Source organism: Notothenia rossii (assembly GCF_949606895.1).
Source record: "Notothenia rossii genome assembly, chromosome: 5".
Taxonomy (NCBI): domain Eukaryota; kingdom Metazoa; phylum Chordata; class Actinopteri; order Perciformes; family Nototheniidae; genus Notothenia; species Notothenia rossii.
The window spans coordinates 34,355,103-34,372,143 of NC_136903.1; the positions used below are offsets into that span (position 1 = coordinate 34,355,103).

The 17,041-nt window shown below is 38.9% G+C and overlaps 1 protein-coding gene across 6 annotated transcripts in view; it reads right to left on the bottom strand.

Annotated features, from left to right (window-relative positions):
* enc2 (ectodermal-neural cortex 2) overlaps positions 1-15,750 on the bottom strand; it is a 43,352-nt gene extending 27,602 nt beyond the window's left edge. For 3 of the 6 annotated variants that reach the window (XR_013808191.1, XM_079681152.1, XM_079681150.1), the window contains exons 1-2: positions 15,550-15,749; positions 3,559-3,642 (exon numbers count right to left, since the gene is read on the bottom strand). Coding sequence is in view for 3 of the 6 variants with exons in the window: in XM_079681152.1 (XP_079537278.1) it covers positions 3,559-3,622 (64 nt within the window). In the remaining 3 variants the exon portion in view is untranslated. Of the gene's footprint in view, positions 1-3,558; positions 3,643-15,549 lie in introns of all 6 variants that reach the window. The other 3 variants (XM_079681154.1, XM_079681153.1, XM_079681151.1) reach the window with 2 other exon arrangements.
* Between the last annotated feature and the right edge of the window lie 1,291 nt (positions 15,751-17,041).

Here is a 17,041-nt window from a genome sequence, read left to right on the forward strand (position 1 = left end):
CTACGCCTCCGCTGTTATCTGCTGCAATATTGTTAATTGTTTAACAAATGTCTCCAAACCCGATATAACTAATTGAATTGCAATTTTAGGCAGCAAACTTTTACATTGGAAGAGCTTTGGAGGCTATGACTCTTCCTCTCATCCATGCTGGCCCAAGGAGACAAAGGAGGATTCATTTCAGTGTCAGTGTATACTGACATGAGCATGTGAGTGTGATAGACCTAAATACAATTCAAAATATCCTTAAAAACAAAGTCACATATCAATTCTTCCCTAATTAATAACAATATTTAAATCAGGTTTTTATTTATCTATTATAACCCAAAATGGGTAGTACTGATTTAAGCCTTTGGGGTATAGGTTTTTGTGCATGTAAATGGTCTATATATAAAGACAACAAGCATCTCCTCATATCAATGGTAAATAAACTTGAGGATGTTATTTGTATTTATTGTCAGATGAATTCATGTAGACTAATGACAAACCACTCTACAAGAAATGCTGTTTTAGCAGCCTCAGCTGTGTGTGTGTGTGTGTGTGTGTGTGTGTGTGTGTGTGTGTGTGTGTGTGTGTGTGTGTCTAAATGTGCTGACATGCAGTTTTCGATAGATCAGTCATGAGGTGAGTGTTGTTCCACAGATCACAATAGAGGCTAGACAGCAGGCTCCATGTGGCTGCATGGTGTTCAATGAACAAAAGAGGAGCACATACATACAGTTAACAGTCACAACCACACATCATAGTAGATGTCACAGTGTGAGGCCGACGACACAACGCTGAGCTTGGATGTCTGAGATTTCACGTGTGTTTACTGTAAGTTTAATGACTACAATACATCTAAGAGCACAAAACAATTCAAGTGCTAATACATTTGAAAGTCAAATGTTGAGTGCACAGCTTTATGCAGGAGGGAGGATAGCATCGTATCACATGATGATTGAGGAATGAACGAGGAACTGTGTAGCTCAATTAGAGTCTGCAACAAGGATTCTCACACTCCTAATGATTAAAGCTGCAAAGTAAATACCCTGCACCCTCAGTCTGAGAGCAATGGGTCATCTATTCAATATGACCTGGAAGATAAGAGCAAATCCTGTTCGATCCTTCTTAGTGCTTTCAAAATGACAGTAATCCTTTGGTTAAAAAGAAAAGCATAATGAACCATCACCAATTAGTGAAAAACAAAGATGCTGCTCAATGGGTCTCGAAGGATTTCAATGCCAAGGACCAATAGGAGAAATGTTGGTCAAATGTTATCTGTTTATTATTTGGCTTGAGAATGAGGGAAAGGCTACATTTAAGAATGAGATCATCAATGCCTATGATTTCTGTTTTGTTGAAAAGTAGATGGATGTCAATAGAGGTGTGCATAACGCAAACAAAGATATATATATACACAGTATATATATATATATATATATATATATATATATATATATATATATATATATTTTGCAACCCTATTCACCAAAACTCTTAACACAAAGATGTTGCCTCAACCTCTGACCTACATATGGTCATAAAACATGTTTAACTATTTGTTAACCAACACAAATATAGGCCTGTCTAATACATAACATTTTAATTTGACGTGCTACTGCCGACCTTTTTAGTCCCAGAGAGAATCCTCTCTACCGGCCCATTAAAGACAGGGATCATGCAGGCCACCTTGGCCAGTTTGGCCCACCTGGGATACATTTCTGTGAAATCACTTATGAGGACTTTGCAGGTCTATTCAGCCTATTTTTAATACATATGGGGAAATGATGTTTCACCAGACATTATGACCGGAGAGATTTACATTTTCCATATTTTTCTAATAAGAGTCTGGTATATAGCCACCAACAGAAACACAAGTGTGGATTATCGTGACTTTTTACTAAAAGGTTTTTTGTATTTCTCCAACCTAAGTGATTTTAAGAATAGCAAGTTAAGGTTATTAAAAAAAAAAAAATGTTCCCTTTATCTATTCTACCATACAAACAGCTCTGGGAAAAATTAAGAGACCACTCATCAGTTTTTTTTTAGTTTTTTTATCTCAATCTCTACATCACAGCCATTCCAGTGTCTGTTGAATTCTAACAGAGAAACGTTGTCAGTAGTTTATAGAATAAAATAAAAGAAGCATTCCGTGAGGAGAAGCTATGTAAACGACTAACTGACACGTGACGCACATATAAAGGTCCCAGCACTTAATCTTAATACATATTGTAAGCCATTGTTATACTGCTTTTTGTTGAACATAAGAAACTATAAAAAGTCTAATGACATGACTACATGGGTTTGTTTTCCTCTTGTCCTCCATAAAAAAAAAAAAATCACTATCCAATTACATTATCGAGCTGCATGCAGCACATTGATTTGTTCAGCCCCCCAATGCTTTGAATGCAGGTGGGCAGCCCAATGGACTCAGGTCTGAGACCGCCACAAGTAGAAATGAATTCTGTGGGAAACATGTACTGCCCATTTGTAGCAATATCTAAGTTATTTTGTAAACATAAATGTTTAAAACGATTTAGAATTTGGATTCTTACATGAATAACATTTTTTTACCAGCACCCCTAATAGAGATAGGGTCCTTACGGTACGTCCACACGGCAGTGTCCATGGACCTGGATCTTCTGTTGTACAGTCTCATACTAATGTCAATAATTCAACAGTAGCATTTCCGTTCAAAGGTCATCCTCTTGAGAACTGGCTAAAGGTTAAGCAGTAATTCAACACAACTAGATTTAGTGTAGCAGTAGGCACATTTTTCCAGGGAACTGATTCATGCTGAGAACTCCAAATATGTGGAAAGAGTAGTGTTTATTTTATCTGAAAGATTTACTCAAAATTCAGACACTTCATAAACCAGAGACATGTCCAATATTGTGTAATATGAGCAAGAACAGTATTCAAGGGACCATAGTGTGTTTTATTTACAGAAGTTATATACCATTACCGGTTTCCCATAGACCGTCAAGTAACCTAATTTTCCCAACCAACCCCACAAAAACCAAATGTGGAGTGGTGCAGGAATGAGTCCTTATCCCAGAAACTAATTAGCATTTTAGCACTTCCCTCTTCTCAAAGTCAGTTTTAGTTTTTTTCCATAAAAATAGTTTCTAGTGTCTTGAGAACAGCGGTTGCTAACAAGTGACTAAATGAGACCAATACATGTCTTCACCCCGGCACAACAGCCCAATGTTGACTTGAACTATAGGATGATAATCAATTGTTTTGTTTTTTGCCATTTACCAATTAATAAACACAACAGCACATTGTTTACAGGGTATTAGATATTTTTGCTAATTTAAGCTTTTAGGCAGTTGAAATTCTGCCATGCTAAGTGGCCAATCACTTATAGCTTTCATTACAAAAATCATTACTAACCATTATGAGCATAATGCAAGGAAGAGGGAGAGTATACGAGACACTTTACTGGACCAGTTGGGACGATTCATGGCTGGGGGGGGGGGGAGGGGGGGGGGGGGGCGGGCGGGCAGGCAGAGATGACCAAACAAAAGGAATATTAAAAAGGGTGTCGGGCTTCATTCCACTTGCAGGCTAACTTACGGTGACAGAGGCTGCTGACCCAGGCACAGGCACTGACAGTCAGGAGGTGGGGGGGGCTCTGCATCCCAGGACGGCTACAGAGGACTAATGAACACAGACCAGTTAAGGGAGTATGCACTGCACTGCATTCATCAACCCATGTTAAAGTAGTGATGTGTGAGGGGGTGATACATTCTAACAAAACAGTTTCAGTGCACATTTTCATATCGAACAGTGTTGAAATAAGCAAATACAGAACAGAAGCCATACATATAAATATTGTAGCTTCAGGGAAAGAAAAACACACACACACACACACACACACACACACACACACACACACACACACACACACACACACACACACACACACACACACACACACACACACACACACACACACACACACACACACACACACACACACACACACACACACACACACACACACACACACACACACACACACACACACACACACACACACCTTGTTTGCCAAAAAGTGGCATAGCTGCAACACAGCCTGTGTTGCCCATGGCATTGTTTAGTTTAGTTTTTATTAGGATCCCCATTAGCACTAGCATGAGCATTGGCTATTCTTCCTGGGGTCCTCACCCACACAAAACATACATAATACAAACCAGAACGGAACTACTCATCATTTCATGAAAAGTGCATGGTAAGGAAGTGAAAGCAAAAACAAAACAGAAAAAAATAGTCATCACATTTTAGCCATCAAGTCAAAACCTAAACAAAATTGTACCAACAATATAATTTACATGATAATACTAATTACTAATTACTAATTGACCCACAAGTACAGTTCAAATTTAATTTGTAGTTCTCAGATATTGTTTTAGCAAATGTTTGAAATGTATGTTTGAGTTGTCTTGAATGATATGGACCGGTAACGAATTCCAGCTGACCATTGCTCTGTATAGTACTGTTTTCTGTCTGATATTTGATCTTGATTTGGGTAAAATGAACCTTTTTTCTATTGCATGTCTGGTTTGATAGTTATGTGTAGAGTACTGTGCTATGAACTTTTGTGACAATATATGTGGTAAGTGTGTCACTGTAATATTCTTTACAAAATTTAACAGAGAATAAATGGACCTCTGTCTAACACTCATCCATTTCAGTGTCTCCAGCATTTCGGTCACTCTGGTTCTGTAGGAGCACTGCAGAACACATCGTGCTGCCTTATTCTGTGCTACTTGTAGTTTATTTAAATCGTTTTCTGAAGCACTAGACCAAACAACAAAACAGTAATCAAGCTGTGATAGCACCAAAGCATCCAAGACTTGTCTCCTGACATCTATTGGCAAATATTTTACAATTCTTTTAACGAGTGACACACCCCTTCCCATTTTACACACAACATTATCAATTTGTTTAGAACAAGACAGTGTTTGATCTAGAGTTATCCCTAACAACTTAGTTTCCTTGACTTGTTTAATGTCAATATGGTTTAAATGTAACTGCAATTTAGGTTCACATTTTAACTGATGATTTGACCCAATTATTAAAGATTTAGTTTTTCCTGCATTAAGTACCAACTTATTATTTATTACCCACTCTGAAATCATTTGTAGATCCTTATTTATACAGTGACTCAGCTCCCTTGTAGATGAACCTGCTCCATATATTGTCGAGTCATCTGCATACATTACAATTTTGGATTCCTGTAAGACCAATGGTAGATCATTTGTGAAAATAGAAAATAAAAGTGGTCCCAAACAACTCCCCTGAGGAACTCCATAACTGACTTTCTTAATAGTTGACAGACTTCCATTGAAAAAAACAGTTTGACATCGATTGGTCAAATAACTTTCTATCCACCTCAGTGCATTCAGATGAAAACCATATTGCTCTAGCTTGTTCAACAACAATGGATGATCGATGACATCAAAGGCAGAACTAAAATCAAGTAGTACCGTTCCCACTAACTTCCTATTATCTACCTCCACCTTCCAGTCATCGGTCATTTGTGTTAAAGCAGTGCATGTGGAATGGCCCGGTCTGTAGGCATGTTGATAAGCAGTATTAAGATTGTTACCTTCAAAGTATTTCTGTATTTGATTAAACATTATTCTCTCCATTATCTTTCCTAACGCTGGTAATAAACTTATCGGGCGACTATTTGTTCCAGAAAATGATCCAGCTGGATTTTTTGCAAGTGGAATAATTTTTGCTATTTTCCATGCCTGTGGGCAAATACACTTTTCAATACTTACATTGATGATATGGCAGATAGGCTCCGCAACCAAATTAGCAACATATCTAAGAAATTTACCATCTAGATTATCAACACCCGGTGGTTTATCATTACATTTACCTAGTAGACATTCAACATCTGCAATTGACACTTTCTCTATTTTAAATTTACAATTCTTATTTTCCATGATTAAATCATTTATTAGAAAAGTGGAGTTCCTGTTAATAGGTTGCTTCATATCTCTCCTCAAAGTATCCACTTTATCAAGAAAATAATCATTTAAATAATTAGCAATTTGTACCGGTTTAGTCAAAAATTTCCCTTCCACTTCAAGATATGTTGAGGTGGATTTGGGCTTACGGCCCATCATGCCATTGACTAAATCCCACATCTTCTTCTTATCACTCCAGACAGATCGCTGCTCTCATTTAACGCCACTTTAGCCTTTCTTCTTGATTTCTTCGACGGCATTACATTCCCCACATTATACTCTCCTGTGGACTTTGACTGAACAACTTGATCATCCGTTCATAACCAGATTTTTTCAAAAAGTTTGAGACGGGAGCTACACGCTTTCAAAATTCACACACTACTTCCGCGCATGCGCATCTGACGTAATATGTGGAGAGGATTGTGTGCTCGTGAGCATGAGCATGCCCGTGTGTGTAGTGGTGTTGATCATAAAAGTAGTGAGTCCCTGTGGACCAAAGGTGGACATTTGTGTGGGTCACCAAAATAATCTCGGTTCCAACTAAGGACTCAATCGAAAAAGGCCAGATGTGTAAAAGAAAAAAGTAAGGATCACATTTTTCTTTTTGTAAAAACAGCATGTGATCTGTTTTGAAACCTGTCAAAGAATCAAAATCAACAATTGAATTAAGTTATTACATTTAAACAAACTACTAATCGTGAATAAAGCATATTATTCCAAAGTTGAATTTAATTTGGATAATAATATGGGAATAATAAACGGAGCGCTCTCCCCCCCTCCTGACAACCCATATCGTGTTAAGCAGCTCAGAGGATCCCAGCACGTGCACTCTGCTCTGCATCAGCTCGCTGCAAAAAAAGTAATAACTAGAAAATGTCTCAAAGCGTATATCCCTTCTCTTGACAACTGGCACGACAAAATCCATGAAATCTATGTTATGGAAAGAATCACCTTCTCAATGAGGCTTCAGGAAAACACATTTGAAGAAATATGGAAAAAGTGGAGAATTTACATATCCCATAGACGACCATCCCTTGTTTGACTGTTTCTATACACCGATTGAATGTACTGTATATGTATAGATGTGTATGTATGGTGGTCACATGTATGTGTGTATGTGTATTGAATATATATATGTATGTTGATATGTATGCATATGTACATGTGTAGACATTTGCTATTTCAAACAACCCCTGTGTACTTTTTCGTTTTTATTTTACTAATTTTGTTTGCTATTTCATTTGTCACTTTCGGGTCTCTAAAAATATATGATTTGAAAAACTGTACTTGTACTATAATGTGACCCCAAATAAATAAAGAATTAAAAAAACAACATGTACAGCCTCAATATCCTGAAATAGTGCTAGTTGCACAGCATTCCACTAATTAAATAAAAATCACAAATCTGAAAATGTTGTGTACAAAACATTAAACAAACTAGATGTGAAATAAAAAGAAAATGGATTGAGCCAGAAGCTAAGGGATTTAGTCTCTCCTGTGATGATTGACTATGAACAGAGCAACTCGTCTGATAGACGCACAGAAGGTGAGGAAATGGTTTATTTTGTTCCTCTTGGATTTGAATGTGTCAGAAACACAGGACGTGTACCTAGCAACATCACAGTGTGAGACTGATGAAGAGAGAAATGAGCGCTGACCTTTCTCTAATGTTTGGGTTGATGATAATATTAACATGATTCATCAGTTGGCACTAGCGCTTATGTGTGCTTATATATTATCAACTCAAAGTGAAGTAGATTTGGAAGGTTGCTCCAAAAGACTGCGCCGTCGAGCTCCCGCTGTATTTTTTAATCCGCAACGAGATGGAGGAACGTCTGTACATCGTCCAACGACCACGGCGTGCTTTTCTTTGCTGCCATTTCTTTATGGATTTGTTACTTGAAAAATGTTGCTTATGCGACGCTTGGAGACTGTCTCGCGCAAGAATTGTGACGATTCTCTCTGAACACTCTGCGGTCGGCAGTGTTTTATGTCACTAGCTAAGCATATTTTCAGCTCCCTTGGAACCTCGACTGAGGTGGTTCTAAAAAAGTACCAGTGAGGCGGTACTACCCCTAGTAGAAAAGCAAAAAAGAGCGAGCCGAGCTAAAACCCTGTAGTGGAAATGCACCATTAGGTACCAAACCAAGTGTCAAAAACATGCTGGGTCAGGAAACCAACCAACACTTCCTTTGACCACATCCACCTTATTCTCTACATCCGTGTCCTTATTGGCAAATGTTCAGGATTCTTTACATCCAACATAACCAGATTTTTGAACAGCTGTTGCTGCTATTTTGGTGAATTTGTTCACTTATGAAAAAAGGGAAATATTTTAATGTCCTGCTCCAATGTTAGAGAACGTAATTAAATGTTCCCCTTAACTGTAATCATTAAATAATTTTGAATGTTTAAAATAAAATGAGTTTCAACAAATCCTTACTTCAGAATGGTCTTCCTGCATGTCTTTGCCATGTATCTTTCCCATACGATTCTCAAGTACATCAGGGTGGCTTTCATGGAGTTGGAAGAGAATCTAATATAACTACTAATCAACCATTCAGAGTGGTTCTGGAATGAGTCCTTAAACCCAGAGATTACCGTGATGTAGTTTTTTTTACAGCCAAACGTTAGCTTTTTATGTTTTGGTGATTGCACTTAGACTTCAAAGTATAAAAAGGGGACCTATCATGCAAAATGCACTTTTGTACGTCTTTTATACATGAATATGTGTCCCCGGTGTTCCAGGGAACTCACCAAGTGTCAGAAAACACAACCCTCTCTATTTTCCTCCATACTAGAGATGGGCGAGTCCTGATTAATCCGGATCATTAACCCGGATCCTAGAAATGAGCTGGTCGTGACGAGTCTCCCCTCTCCATTAACCTGAGTCCTTTGAGTCCTACACCTGGTGTGACGTACAAATTAAAACTATAAATTGCGTCACTCGCTAATCTCCTTTTAAAATGTAAAATAACATTACAACGTAACCCAGTCTGCCTACCCTTTATCAAGTAGGATAGCTTCCAGAAGTTATCGTTTGGCTCAGGGGAGGGGACGCGGATCAGTGAAACTTCCTTTACAACATATGTGTAAAGTTACGGCTCCTAACCGTACTAGCAGAGTGGCGAAGTCCCTCCCCTTCCGGTGGACCTCCATGGGACCTTATATCGGAAAAATAATGTATTGAAGTCAATGGGGAGAGAAAGATCATCTTTCCATCCCGTTTGAATTGTGCCACGAATTGCACATATGATGTTTGTCAATTTAAAAGATAATTTTGCAAGTCAAAAAAATTAAAATGTGTCGTAAAACTGTGAAGTTACACATTTCTTTGTGTGAAGCGCTCAATGAACTACAACTCTGGTCTTGCACACGTCACCAACACCAAGATGGCCGTCACGTTGGTACATTTCACCTCTTTCTTTAAGAATGAGGCGAAAAGTATTAAAAGAGGTGAAAATCACTACAAGTCTGGGCATGTTGAGAGCTGTACATACGAAAAAGGGGAGTTAGTCGGTTCCGTAAGAGCCAGCATGCGGGATCGGCTTTACAGGGTTTCCGTGAGTAACACGAGTGTAATGTGTAACGTTAATGTCAGCTAGCTAACATTCACTAACAAGGTACACTCTCGTGTTTTGTTTTAGTTGCTCTTCGAGAACGAGCAAGAGGTACTATTGCTGGTATGATAACAACCTGGTACAAAGCACACAGGCATCTTGTTAAAGTAAGTAAATGTATTTTTAGCTATCTGGAGGGAATACATCAGTTATGACAGCACTTACGTGACTCTGGGATTTGTATTCTTTCTAGTTGCATATTTTTCATAGTCTTATATTTCAACAGTTTTAAGACAAACTTTCAATTTTTTTACATGGAAATGATTTTTTAAAGATTGACAAACAACATATGTGTAATTCATGGCACAATTCAAACGGGATCAAAAGATACGTTTTCTCTCTCCATTGACTTCAATGTATTATTTTTTCGGAATAAGGTCCCATGATGCGGAAGTAAGTGGGCGTGACTTTGCCACTCTATAGCAGATCCAGAGATCCATACTCGTCATGTGCACAAGCATAGCTGCGGCCGGGAAGACATTTTACTTAGGGGGTGTGGCCAAAAGTGGGGAGAGATTAACAGTAACATGTTGCAGCCCTTCCTCCAGCTCCCGGGGCTATATTATGCACGAGTCAACAGCAGACTCAGAGATTCGCAAATCCTGACTCACGGCCCTTCTACATTACAGGCATCGAAAAATGCTTTCAACGCTTCGCCCATTCACTTGAATGGGGTGACGTAGAAGATTTTTAAATCTTCGCCGAACTGCATTGTGGGGAGCATGGCATGGCTTTGCAAGCATCACGAGCATCTATCGGCATCAAAAGTTGAACAATGTTCACCTTTTGAGGCTCGATGCTTGGCATCAGCCAATCAAATCCCGTTTATGCAAATCCCGCCAGTGCAAGCGCTAGCCAATCAAACCGCGTGCAAGCTGGGAGAGCCAGACCGCAGTTCATTTCCTCATATTCCAAACGAGATATTACGGTAGCAAATCACCCGGTTCTTTACGACCAGAACTATTTACCGGGATACAAACCCCAGGAACCAGGCATGGAGGGAGGTGGCAGAGACAGTGGGTGAAACTGGTAGGTTTCCGCCTGTTTGGAGAGTTTATATCCAGTTTACTTCGTTTTAACATTGCTATTGCTTTGTATGTCGGGGGCGGGAGATTCATGTGATTGGTTGTTGGTTGCGTTGCTCGCAAAAAATCGCCAAGCTTCAGACACGCCCAGCTTCAAGATTTTTTTATGCCTGTAGTGTAGACGGGCCGTGACTGTGCAAAACACAGCAGACTCGTGGGGACTCAGAGCCGAGTCAACAGCAGACTCAGAGATTCGCAAATCCTGACTCACTGTGCAAAACATAGCAGACTCGTGCGGACTCAGAGCGTAACCATAAAGCAGCAGATCCAGAGATCCAGCAGACTCGTCGTCATGCAGGAGTCAACAGCAGACTCAGATTCGCAAAATCACCCTTTTTTTTGTGATCAACATGTTTCATTAAAGCAAAAGACACGACTTTACACACATTTAACACATACAAACACCAGTATTGCAATGATTACGCAGTCCATGAGAAAATAGGGGGGGGGGGGCATATGATTAGATCTACATACTGTACACACTGTTTTCATGACCCAAATATGTATATATATGTTCATTTTAATTTATTTATTTTTCATAGTTATTTTATCATGGGTGGAGATACTGGGTGAAGATCTGCTTGATTTTTTTGTGTGTGCATTTAGAAAAATAAGTGTTGTGCATTATATGTAGGCTATAGTTATTTTTAATATGTTCCTTTACTAAAGCAAATTTTGCACAATTGTGTTTTAATTTAATAATAATAATAATTGTATAATTAAGACATTTTATATATTCCAACTGTTTTGCAATTTTCTATCATTTGTCATTGTTTGTTTCTTTTTGTGTGCTATGTTCAAAATAAACGTTTTGCCAAGTAAGATCCTTATTGGAAATGCAGCTATTACATGCAGGAGACTGTTTCACAACATGACAATTTTGTTAGAAGTCTACACTGAAACTTAATTTAGAGCCGGAAACATAATGGACTTAATCAAAATCGCGGGACCCGTGAATCCAGGACAATGATCAAGAGAGACCAGTAGCCTACGAGTTAATAAGCGGAACTTCACACTCAGATTCGCAAATCCTGAATCGCTGTGCAACACACAGCAGACTTGTACGGACTCAGAGTCGTAACCGTATAGCAGCAGATCCAGAGATCCAGCAGACTCGTCGTCATCATGCACGAGTCAACAGCAGACTCAGATTCGCCAAATCACCCTTTTTTTTTGTGATCAACATTTTTTATTAAAGCAAAATACACTGTCTAGCGGAGGTTAATGTAACGTTAGTTTAATATGCTTGTGAAATGCAACAACTTTTCGGTTTCACCGGTAGGATTTCTACGCTCTTGGTGATGCTGACTCATATGACTCAAATGACTCGTATGATCCGGATCTCTTCAATGACTGACTCAGAAGACCTTGAGTCCGTAAAAGGATCCGGATTTGCCATCTCTACTCCATTGCTGCTCGAAAGTGCTGTAGACGCTGTAGTACATATGCCAGGCCTGTAAGTGGCGCTGTAGTCTGCCACAAAAGCAGCGAAGAAGACTTCCCTTGCATGGTTGCCATGGTTGCCCTTCTGTTTATTCTCCGCTGTGGCACTTTTTCTCCCTCCCCGAGGCAAGTGTTTGCGCCTCCTGCTTTAAAACAAATGAATAATGACTCAATATAATGTTATGTGAGGGATAATGTGCAGCGACGCGGTCATTATGGGGAAAAGAACACCGACAGGCTGATCAGGAGACCGACGCGAAGAGGAGGGATCTAGATCGGCATGAAGGTGCTCTTTTCCCCATAATGACCAAGTCGCTGCACATTATCCCGCTTATTACATGGAAACATTCTCAACAAAGTAACGACATGACTCCCAATATTAATTGAAATGCTTTTATTGATTTAAAAAATAGTTGTATTGATTTCAATTGTATCCGCTAAGAAAAATAGTCCGTTGTTACTGTTTGAACTAACGTAGCAACGGCAGGAACTGCTTCGATAGCGTTTTTGAGGATCTCTTTGATTACAGATTTGAAAACATCGTTGCTTACTTTAAAAGTAGCACAATTCATTATGTCAAACATTGGAAAGTATCTAAATATCCCTGCCCTAATACCAAAGTAACTGCCAACTCCCTTCTCCTGCAGGGGGGCGTGGTCAGTTGCAGCTCACAGAATCAGCCCCCTGCAAAGACAGGGCTGGAACGAGCAAATAGAGCGAAATGAGGCATGGCTAAAATGCAGGATCTGTTTGGTGTTTTGAAAAAACTAAACTATATTTATATACTTTATATAGATGTGGCCCTACAATATATGTTTCAAATGTAGCATTATAGATCCACTTTAAGTAATGTTCATATGTGGAGGTTATCCTGCTGAACAAAACATGTAAGTATCATAAACGTTTGTTTGCCACAGAGCTTATTTTCTGCAATATTCCAAAAACAAATGTATTTATTGCAGAGTGAGCCCTTGCGATGCTAACTTCCGAACCCCGTCAGTATCTCATGCAGCTCACTGATCCAGTAATGACTGAGGGACCCAACAGTGAAGAATAAATATATTTATAACTAGTTTAGCTTGTTCCAGAGGTAGATAAAATAGCTAAGTGTGTTAGGTCTAACTCTTAGTGTGTGTTTCTCCGCTCACCGGTCCGTCACAGCGGGCGGAGCTGCAAGATTTCTTCTTCACGCGTGTTGCATTCTGCTATTTTATTGTCTTTTTCAGACACCTTAAAATACTGCCAGACCGGTGAAGCCATTTGGAGAGCTTGTTTTGCCGCGCACAGAGAAAAGTGTCATTTTACGTCATGTGATCGGCTCTCCCGAACGGCAGAGAGTGAATATCGGCCGATATCGATCGGCGGCCGATCGATCGGAGCATACTCATCAGTTATTTAGATATGACAAAAAAAAAAGTAAAAGAAGTTGAATTCAGAACATTCAGAAACAACTTCACTTCTACTGCCTTAAAAAACAACTTAATACAAATAATACACAACATTTTCTTGATGCAAGATTGACAAGAAGAGTGTTTATGTGTGTACATCCAATTCAGCTGCAGTAGTCCTCTGTCTATTGTATGGAAGAAAAAGTTTCCTTTCCATTAATTTTCCTGCATGCCTCATATCATCTCTGTCAGTAGTTTTTGTGCATCATCTAATATCTCGAACCCCTTGACATTTAGCTAGGAACAGCGGAAAGAAGGGAAGCAGAGAAGAAGAAGCATTATACTTGATTAGATCAGAGGAAAGAATCAGATACGGTTCTCTAGCTCATGACATTAATGTTATAGAGTTATGGCTTCAGCGGTTATGACATGATATTTTTATCAGATCAATAATTCAATAAACCTCAGCACTTGCTGCTTCATAAAAAATACACTATCAGACGGTATGGACTTATACTACAATAAGAGAGACGTTATGAAGTACAGCAAACGGAATTCCGTTTTTTTTCCTATATCACAAACACAGGAACATACAGTGTCACACACTGAATTCCGGACAGTATTTTCCTGCAGGTAAAAGCACCAAGACACATGTGGTCTAAACAGATATATGATCAATACATTCACCTGTGTAATAATGACTGAGCCAATTATTCAAACCAATGTTGTCAAACACATTGTGTGTTTGTGTTTGTGTCTGCCTTTTTAAAAGTGTGCTGCAATGTAAAGCTCTGTAAATCATCTGTCTGCAATGCATTATTCAATGTTGCAGATAACCAGGATGGCTGCATAATTAAAGTCAAAAACAAAGAAATGCTACTAAAAGACAACAACAATAAAATAAACAGGTAATTCCCAGCTGCTGACATCAGGCCAAAGACTGAAGGTCCTAATTCATTTCTGAAAAGAACTTTAAGAAATGCTTTATTCGATCGGCTGTGGCCGTCCTCAATAAGAGCCTGTTTAAATAAGGCTCCCCACACACACACACCTTGCCTCAAACTTAAGCTCCCTTTTCAAGCATCAAGGATCCTTCATAGGAAATTCTGCCACCTACATCATAACCTGATTTTAATGAATAGTACATTATTTAATTGTAATACAAATGATAGTATAATGGACCCGAGCCAGTGGAAGAACAAACCACTGCACTTTTATTAAGCCTTATTATTTATTTAAGACGCAATTTCCTTCTTTGTGTGTGTATCAGTTGCATTTTGTACTGTATATAGTGAGTGTTACTTTATGTCATTTGCCAGTGCCAAATACACATTTCCATTATTAATAAATTATACATTTAATGGACAATAAAGTATTTTGAATATGAATCTGAGAAACAAAACAAAGGAATGCCTTTTATGACAGGCAGCGAAATAGACAAGAATGAAAATCCACAGGTAACAATGCTTACAGTAAGGAATCTACGATATTCAACTAACAGGGTTGAATTGGACTAGTTGGTCCACGTTGTAAACAACCTTCAGTGAGATTAGCTAGCACTAGTTAGCCTCCAAGCTAATAACTGAGTAACTTGCTCACTCGAGCAGCGCCTGGTTCTGGTTAGGAGGTGACGCTCAATGTGTACGGTAACTGTTAACTGTCTGTAAATAAAGATGGTATGCCTTAAGGGAAATATGTCCATGTCTTCTAATGGAAACAAGTTCAGCAGTAACGTAAACTAACGTTACACATAGTAAGCGACGTTGCGCTAGCTTTGCTGTGCACCAACTTCAATGGCCATACCGAAGCACTTCAACTCAACTAACGTCACCTGTAAAAAAGTAGCGGCAAAACAAATACTTTAGTCTCAAATTCACCACAGCAGATTACATTGGGTCTCTGGATATTTACGTCAATTGATAAAACACAAAGTAAACTACGGTAATTTTTCTGACAAACAATATAGTTGAGGTGCCTTCACTGCCATTCCACTTTGTGTCTGCATCTACGCACAGGAAATACAAACAAAACAGGTTGTTTTACTTACTGTTATAATACTTGAAAGTGTAAAGTTAAATCCTTGGAACGAACAGCATCGGTGTCGTTGATAAAAACATTATATTTCTGTGGCAATAGCTGAAGTATGTCTGGTCTCCCTGCCTGTCTGACTGGTTTTGGGAAAGAAAAAAACCTGCTCTGGCACCAGCAACCAATGGCTTTGGATGTAATCGTGACTGACGTCTCCCCAACCAACTACCAGTGTTGAGCCCTTGTGGTTGGTCTCTCAGCCAATAAAGTAAGACTAGGCGGGATTGTATGGGATTTGACAAAAGCGAGTGACATTTGCTTGGCCCAATCCCTGCAGTGCAAACACGACAATTTTAAAGTAGGCGGTATTTCGACAGTTGTATTAACCAATCCGGTAAAGTGGAGAGCTGATACTAATGGCGGCAGCAAAACAATAGCACGTTGGGGCTTGACAGGGTACATATTTCAAAGAAAACCAATAAATCATCAGGTGATGAAGAACAATCCAAGATGTGGGAAGCAAATACCCTGTCCACATTATGTATCTACTGTAAGGCGTGATATTTTATTTGAACAGAGGCAACAACTGTTTTTCCCCTTCTCTTTTCTCTCTCTCAAGCATGAGTCCACTTGGCCCCCCCTGGTGTATGAGAGTCAGTGTAGGCTGCAACCCCTTTATATACAGTCTATGGCTGCAACATGCAGGTGGTTCAGGCAGTGTTCAGTTCCACGTGTTTTGTTCAATTATTTTGAGGCAACTTTAAAATTGTGTAGGCCAGATATACCTTTTCCCCGTACATTTTTTTGGCAACATTTTGGGAACATTCTTGCCTTTTTTCCATTAGATGTACACCTTGAATTGTGTTTTATATTATTGGTTTGTTAGTTAGTTAGTTAGTTAGTGAGGTCATTCTTAACCCAGTGTTTGAATTATAAAATGAAAATTGGAAAATGACACACAATCTCGTTAAAAGTAATCCCTCTGAGTTGTCTTAATAGTCGGTAGGCCTATAGTTGAATAAATAGTGTACATTCTGCTGGTACCAATGGGCTAAAGGGGGAATCCGGCATCTCAAGGACCAATGTGAAAATTGTCATATGGTTAACTTTGAATACATGAAATATTTTAACTTTTTGGCAAATACAGATTTCTGAAAATATCTTCTGCTCAGGCACTTTCATCTTTCAGTTCTGAATTGTTTCTGGGATCTGGCCCAGAAACTATTCGTATTCCTATGTCATTTGAGTATTATCTCCAAAAAACTGCAGATACAGTACAGGTTTTCACTAAACTCTACAGAAGCCAATTTGTTGTGAGGCAAATAGAAACATTTAAACCGTAATTTGAGCATTGGAACAGCTGTTTTATTCAACATAGCAGCTTAGGTAATGGTCATATTCCGACTCTTAGAACAAAAGACTGGTTCCTGGACATATTTTAAACATTTACATTTTAAATGTATAATTTTGTCTGAAGATTCCTAGTTCTTGGAATAGGGATGATCAAACAG